This window comes from Pempheris klunzingeri, chromosome 16, assembly GCF_042242105.1.
Source record: "Pempheris klunzingeri isolate RE-2024b chromosome 16, fPemKlu1.hap1, whole genome shotgun sequence".
Classification (NCBI taxonomy): Eukaryota; Metazoa; Chordata; class Actinopteri; order Acropomatiformes; family Pempheridae; genus Pempheris; species Pempheris klunzingeri.
Genome location: NC_092027.1, coordinates 5,092,343 through 5,100,620, shown reverse-complemented (window position 1 = coordinate 5,100,620; position 8,278 = coordinate 5,092,343). Strand labels below are relative to the sequence as shown.

General features: G+C 40.4%; 1 protein-coding gene across 1 annotated transcript; it reads right to left on the bottom strand.

Annotated features, from left to right (window-relative positions):
* Positions 1–437: 437 nt before the first annotated feature.
* Positions 438–8,028, bottom strand: eif3eb (eukaryotic translation initiation factor 3, subunit E, b). The gene is made up of 13 exons (XM_070846171.1): positions 7,939–8,028; positions 6,805–6,922; positions 6,393–6,510; positions 6,208–6,250; positions 5,362–5,466; positions 5,109–5,234; positions 4,504–4,628; positions 4,082–4,208; positions 3,888–3,989; positions 1,908–2,017; positions 1,505–1,607; positions 1,138–1,272; positions 438–769 (listed from the first exon to the last, which is right to left on the bottom strand). Exons 1-13 carry the CDS (start codon positions 8,026–8,028, stop codon positions 731–733), a joined length of 1,341 nt encoding a protein of 446 aa, XP_070702272.1. The 3' UTR covers positions 438–730.
* Positions 8,029–8,278: the final 250 nt, after the last annotated feature.

Below are 8,278 nucleotides of genomic sequence, written 5' to 3'. Positions count from 1 at the left end.
AGTATTCAGAAAGAAGGTGTAGTCAAATATTTACTGCACGAGCAGAAACAACCGTTACAGACATGGTTACAGCAAAGCCTTGAAAATGATTCAATGGCTGTTACATGATCTGCGTCTCATGAGCTGCTGTTGGAGCGTTTTCCAGACAATCTTATCTCGCTACTAACAGGTAGTTTTTCTTTTCAGTGACCATGACTCATGTCAGCACTGAGTTTCATTCATATGTCAACTTTTCATCTGTCTGTTCTTACTTTTACAATCAATAATACAAATATTAATCTCAGAAGCTGAAGTAGGAACTATAGTCTGGAAGAGTGTGAAATCCTGGAACTGTCTGCAAGCGGCAGGAAACAAGAATGAACCTGTGGCGCCACCTAGTGGTCAGATACCAACAGAGGAACAGGAAACAAATCGCTCTTATGAGGCAAAACCATGTTTATTGTTAATTTATGACATTTTTGTTTGGACTGTTGATACCAAAGTTAAACTGAATAATTGAGAAGTTATCATTTGACCTCAGAATCAACCACGTTTCCAAATAAGTTAAGATGAAGAGAACAGTCTGTGCAACTTAATATAAATAATAAAATAAATAAGCTCTTTGTCAACCTTTGCTGCAAGAAGTTAAGTTGCCAGTTAAATAGCCATATTTGATAAACCGATAATAAATACCTAAAATGATAAAATAGCCTCTAAAGCAATCTGCATCCTCTTGCTGCTGATTTCCATTTTAATAGAAGCCGGAGTCTTGAGCTGCCCAGTTTGGCGTCTGAGAAAACAGCAGAAAAACAACAACAAAACATTAGAAGTGAAGTGTTAGAAGACAATTAGAGATTTGTTCCAAAATTAGATTTCCACCGGCTCAAAACACCAGCCAGCTTCTCTCTCTCTGTAGACTACCTCCACATTTGCAGCAAAGCAAACGACTCTAATTAAAATGAGGATTATTCTTTACCTCAAAACGAAATGCTGTGTAATGCAGACGAACTTGATATGATCGATATGTGGTTTTAATGTTACGAGCATATAGTTCAATAACAATATAAGTAATATATAATCTAAATACAAAACCCTTTAGATACAGTGTATTTATGGGATTATTGTCCTCAACAGTAAATACTACTACAAGCAGTCTACCTCGTTCCTATTGCTGTGTGCCAGTTTCTTCTCAATGTTCATCGCCAACATCTGGCTGCGGAAGGAGAGGCTCTTGGTCTTCTCGATCACCTGCTGGTACGGCGACACCGCGTTGTTGCCCATCACCACATGACCCTGACAGACACATTCGGGGAAAAGTCATTTATCTGAGGGACTCACTTTAAAGTGAGAGCAAAACGCAGGTGTTGGATGCTGCTCTCAGTCTTAAAAGATAAAAAAAGAAATACTTGACATTAACTTTATTACTACATGACCACATGAGTAGTCTAGTCACAGTTATTTATGCTTGGCTCAGTGATTTGAAGCTCATCTGACTGAAGGTGGATAAGCGAACACAGAGCCTCACCAGTTTGGAGTCGATCTTGGCATCGAGCCTGGCGTTACGGATGAGGTTGACGATCCACCTCTCCGCCTCCTCAGGCGTCATGTTGAGCTTGTCTGCCAGCATGCTGAGTGGAGAGAGCGAAGGAGGAGGGCGCTTTTCAGTTAAGTAAACATCCTTTGGAGGAAAGTCTTCAAAGTTCACTTTTTACACTTTACTGTTGAATATACTTGACAAACTGAGAGGACACGAACATCTAAAATATGAGGCGCACTGAGAAGTAACATTTCTTCAGAGCATCAATCAGCTGGGTGCAGAGGTCAAAATGATCTTTTCGCCGTTTGTTCTCATGATCTGAAGCATCTCTACTTTCACAAACACAAAGGCCCTGCACACACCGTTACTGACTATTCCAGAGGCCGTGTACCTGATGCTGATGCACTGATGAATCCGACAAAAGGTCTCAAAGATGAAGAGACGGGCATTCTCGATGAAATCCTCAAGGCAGGCGACCAAGAAGAAGTCATTAACAAGAACCTGAAAAACAGACAGCATTACAGTAAGCATCGATCCCTTTACAAACACACAGCGCTCATGTACAGAAAGTGTAGTGATAAAACCAGAAAAGAGCAAATGTTCCTTCAGTTAGTAGTTCTAGTTTCTCTGCCAGCATTGGGCACGCTCTCCAACACAAAACATATGTGATGAAATAATAACAGTCCCATACCCATGATTTACTGGAATGAAAAGTATACTTTAAGTGCACTAGACGACATAAATCGCACCACAGGACAACCAGACACGATGTGCTGGAAACCATTTCCTGTGGTCTGGCTGTGTTGACACTCCATACTGGCAGAATTCACAGCTTATCCACCCATACATTAAAATGCCCTGGTCAGAAGGAGCCAACCTCAGTGTATTTCCAGTAGTATTTAGGCTATTTGGTGTTGGGTTCCTGGTTAGAGAAATGCCATTTTTGTCCAAACCAGCAAGTAATATAAAATAGAAGCTATGGTCACACATGCTGCATGATATCACACCATTAAAAATTGGAAAATCAAATTTTCCTCATTAAAATGGATATTTATGCACCAATGTTCTTCCAGATCTCTGCAGGTTAACTGCTGTATAGAAGCTTCATATAATGTGAGTGTCAAGGCCACATCATGTACTGATGTTGGCTTATTTTAACTTCAACACATCACCGTCTTTCGACAGAAGAAGCCAGGAGGCTAATAAACATTCAATGTATTCTCAGGGCGATTTTTAAATGTAATAGATGTTAATATGTACGGTTACACAACAAGCTGTTAACACATCTCTTCATTATTGTCGCCAAGCTGAAACCGTCGCGTAACCTAACGTGAATCATTAAGCGATGATCACCAGACATGAGCCCTACAGAGTGTTTTGTAGGAGATTATGTTGTGACGTCTCCATCTGTGGCTTTAAAGATCCCAGAAGCATCAAATGGGATGTATGGCCACCTCAAATCTCTAGAAGAGCTTAAATTTATGAATATATTAGTGTCGGGGATTTTAAAACAAGATGTGGCACCATCATTTCACAAGGGGCTGTTATTGTGTAAGAAATCCAATTATTACAAAGCTTTTCTGTGGCAAACAAACTAAGAAGCCAAAGTCTCCCTTAAATATTGAAGTGATTTACTGATTCATTAATTATTCTCATATCTTGTGATTCAGTCAAACCAGGTCTCCTTCTGACATTAATGTTTTTGCAACCAAAAAGTCCTCTTTACAGATCAGAAGATCAGAAAACACACAATCACCAAAACAAAAACTCCATGTGGTGTTTAGACAGTAATTAAGAGATGTTGATCTCTAGAGGGGAAATTAACTGAAAAGCATGTACATCTAAATTCTCTTGACCATTAAAAACCAGCAGAATCCAAGACAACAGACTGACTTAATGAACCATCTTCAGTCTTCCATCATTATGTTCAGACGGCGTATCTGACAGGATGGTTGAAGCCTTCGCAATCACTGCATAATTTATACCAGAGGGGTAAAAGCCAATTGATGAGAGCACTTAGAGAACGAGCAAAGTGGTCCCCAAACACAACTACAAAACCGCAGTCAAGGGTTTCTTAAGAGAAGGCAACCGAGTCCCAAATCTGACAGCTGTTCCGCTTTGAAACTCAAACTGAATAAAAGCAAGAGCCAGCAAATCAGGCCAGACATGGATTTGCTGAGGCTGAATAGCTGCAAAGTTAAATGCCATGGACTCAGGAGATCACAGCACCATAGCTGAAGGAAGCTTCATATTGCCCCTCAGTCCCAGGAGACAGCTAACTTTTGTGGGGTGATTTAGGCCCGTTCACCGTGACAAAAGCTCACTGTCAAGCAGGAAAACTGAAGGACGGGCTTAAAGAAGCTATGCTTACCGACTCGCACTCCCTCAGCTTCTTCTGGGCGCTGTCAAAGTCAAAGTTCACATAGAGACACTCCACAAACTCTGTGATTGGGTCCTTGTATGTGTACGACTCCTGCGGAAGTGAAAGGGAATCCGTCATTCATGTGGTGACAAAAGCCTTGAGCCAAATTAGATGAGAATAATTCAGCCAACATTTAATTTTACCTGTTGAATGACTTTCACCAAGTCCTTGAGCACTTGCCTCCGCTTTCGTACATCTTTGTTGGTGATGACTGCAGTTGTAAGGTATCGCAGGATGTGTGGGCACATTGTCTGGATGGCATTCAAATACCTGAAAAACACAAAAGCAGCGCACACGATCAGTAGTTTTCATCACACACAGAAGCTAAGAGAGAGAAATCTGTGCTTCATGGTCTTAAATGTCTTACAAGGTACAACTGTAAACAAAACATGCACTCTTGTGCAACAAATGTTAAAAATACCTTCAAGGTAAGAAAATAAACTGAAGACACACCAGCAGTGTGGCCAGGGTGTTCTTCAGTCCTAATTTATTGAACAAGATAAAGAATTTAATACAAGCTCTGAATGATGTTGATGATGTACTCTGTTATATGTAAAAAACTCACTGAGGCTGATAGAGGAAGAGCTCGATGATGTTGTCCCTGCCTTTAGGGTGGTTGAAGAACACAAAGAGGGACCAGTGGATGAGCCAGGTCCTCTGCTGGAGTGACTGGAGAGGAGAACTGACAGACTGAAAGGAGAGCAGACACAGATGGTAGATGTTATGATGTGCTATATTCAGGCAATGACCAACGATACCTATAAATACCATTCAGAAATAATTTCAGGGAAGCCTTTGCTGCCAAACTGCGGAGAAATGAAGCAGGAAGTTTAAGTCAAGAAGCAGGTTCACGTAGTAACGATTGTGGCAAATGATCCACAAATAGCTGTAGGTAATTCATTAGACCTTCATCTGGGATCACATTTGATTTCAGTCAGGATGTCTTGATATTGGTTTTGACATTTCATAAATTAAGCTTCACTCTCACAGTCCTTCAATGTTCTACTTCTGCATTTAGTTAACCAGGAGTGACAAATGTCAGTCTGTGTTGCTGCTTGATCCATCTTATTCTCATTCTAATCTAATCACCAATACTAGGAGCTAAACTTGTTTACATCTGTAAGAAAACCTGGAGCATGAAATTTTGTTTGCTAAGTATTATTCACTTGCATTGTTATCAATAGTCTCCCTTAGTCGAGTGAGATCCTCCATGGCGGCTTCCCAGTTCTGCATCAGGATCTCAGAGGCCAGTTTCCCCCACAGAGAGCTCAAAGCATTCCTGTCTGTTGAGGGAACCTGAGACGGAGAGCAAGAAATTCAGTGCATCATAATCATAACAGACTGAACTGCATCTTGGAAAAATACATATCTTTTTATATAGATGAAGACCATTTAATCTATTATGGTTCATGGTTATTCTTACCAGGACACGGAAGAAGTAGAGGTACTCTGCAGCCCCAGAGTAGTTACCGCACTCGTACTGAAATTTGGCGTACCTGTACAGGGTGTCCAGGTATTCCTGACGAAACTAAGAAATAGAACACAAGGGGTAAATGTCAATTAAAGCACATTGAACAAGGGTAAAAAAAATGGCAAGCAACCAATTATATGGCTGTCACATTTAGCTTTGGCTGAAAGGTTCGGCATTTCTACCTGCAATTTAGCTGCTACAGGGTCACTAGAAAAGCGAGGCAGGATATTCAAGTTATAATGACTGTGCTTTAAACAGTCTATAGCCCTGTGCAGTCACACTAATCCATTGTTTTTCAAACTGCTGGCGCCTTTGTTTTTTTTTTCCTCTCAAAGAAATCAAATTGTGAGAAGCTGCAAGGCTGACAGAATGTGGCTGATTAGGGAACATGCAGACATCTTTCATCTTTTAAAGGCAAAACAAAGCCTGTTCTCTTTCACACTGTCAATTCCCATTTTTAGAAGAGTGCACATGATATAGACAATGTTTTAAGTACCAACAAATGACAAGCAAGAAGAAGTCGGATTCATCTATTGTTTATATAAGAAAAGTAAAACAAAGAATTTTATTGGCAGAAAAGCTGCAAGTGCTTACTCTGATCATTGAGTGATGAGCAATTTTGGTGGGTGTTGTTGGATGTTTTTGAATTGTGAGATTTGGATAACAGCCCTGCTGGCTCACAGGAGCAGCTGGTTGTTATGGAAACAAACACAGTGCAAAAGGCACCTTAGAAGATAAAAATGCAGTGCACTTTAGGAGGAATGGTATGAATTCACCGTTTCACATTTAAAAACTTACATTGTGTTTCTCTGACAGATAGTCAAAGAGCATCCTCCCATCTCTGATGAAGGGAAAAAACATCAATACATGTCAGATTAGGCTTTTGTGGTCCACAGACATACTTTCAAGTACTATAATACTCCCAGTAATATAATAGAGAATAAGCATTTGAGAGATGCGTTGCTTTGATAAGTTGATCTGACCTTGTTGACTGCATCTGTCGAGTGGTCTCTGGGTCTTCAAACATCTTCACAATTGGCTCCGTCTCTGACTGGAGCTGCTTCAGTTGGGCCACCACAGTGCTCCTCTTCTCCCTCAGAGCTGAAACAGGAAACATATTCTCACACTGTTTCAATGTTGATACATCAGTAGTGGTTATCACCGAAGAGGAAAAACAACAACAGCAGACCCAAATGATTTAACTCACTTATTCAGCTAGTTGGATAATTAAGCACAGATTTAAGTACAAATGTGATCTGAACTATTAAACCAGTAAACCGCTGAAGTGTCTGATCATCTGCTTCCACTTGCATGTTAGGTGTAACATATGAAATACATCTTGATGCTTATTACCACTTCAGTCAGTGGTTCATATATAAACTGTTGTCTTCTTACAGTGTGGGATTTCCTTGTCCGCGTACAGGTTTTTGTACACATCCATGGCGAAATCCACCATGTTGGTGTCGCTGAGGAGGTCCAGCTTTCCCTGCAGAAGTTCCTTTTCATTGTAGATCTGTTATAATTAAAAATATTGTGTCTGTCACATGTACAAGCAACTGTAGCAAACAGAAAAAGGAAACAGTAGTGATGGGTCCAGCAACACCGATGCGTCGGCGCATGTGTCGAGCTCACAGAGCGAAACCCCGTGTCGGTGTCAACCTGTCACCTGTCAACGGGATGCATCTCTTCCGGCTGTCCCTACAGTTTTTATGCTCGCCAGCTTCATCAGTGCCTTGCGAGCGGGAGTTCTCCAAAGCTGGAGAACTTGCCTCCAAGAAACGGAATCGATTGAATGCAAGACACTGGAAAAACTTGTTTTTTTGAATAAAAAATTGTAAAAAAAGAAGAAGAATTCACTTTGATTTTCACATTATGACACACGTTCACATTATTTATTGACCGTACATTTTAAAGATAAAGATATTTTACACTTAGATTAAGACATAAAATAATACAATAACAAATAATATTATTGTGTATATACTAGGTCATTTAATTAATCAGTATGTCAGTGGAGTCTCTCAACCAGGTTGCCTGCAATAATGTTTACGATCCAGCAGGTGTCCCTATTGAGTAACAGTGACACAGTATCGACACAGTATCGATACAGTTCGGGTGATGTACCGCAACACTTCACGAGGTCTCATCTTACCCATCACTAGGAAACAGCGTCACGTCGTGAATGCAGCTCGTTACCTGTTCGTAGCTAACGTTCATCATGTGTGCTAAGCTACAGGCTAACACAGTAAGGAGCTAGTTGGACAACCAAGCCCTTTCTACAACAGTATTCCGGATTGGCAGTCATTCACAGCTACTACCACTAACGCTACAGCAATACTAGTAATAAAAGACATAAAACATAAACTAGTAGTTAAGCTAACGTTTGCCAGGTGAGAGGCTAATGCTATCTATCGTGACTGCTAGCCAGCTGGGTAGAGTCGGTGCTACAACCGCTTTTCCAGGAATAAATGCTCACTAATAAACAGATTTATTATATTTTAGCGTTGTAGGATGCAAACGGCGTTGTACCTCTTTCACAGACAGGAATTCCAAAAGAGGGAAGACCAAATGCCGGTCCAGAAAATGTGCTATTTTGGTTGTCAAGTCGTAGTCCGCCATCTTGGCTGGCTCAAACTTTATTGACAAACCCGGCGCAGACGGAAATGAGTAAAACTACGTCAACATACACAACAGACAGAAGAAGAATCTTACAGGAGGAAAAACGTAATAACAAAAGATATAAAGTCATTAATATCATAATTTACTACAACGTTCCTCCATCAAGACTGACACAAATAAATAAATGATCAAAAGGTATATAAATTGGTCTATTTGTCTTTTATCTTTCATCACAAATAGATAGATAGCT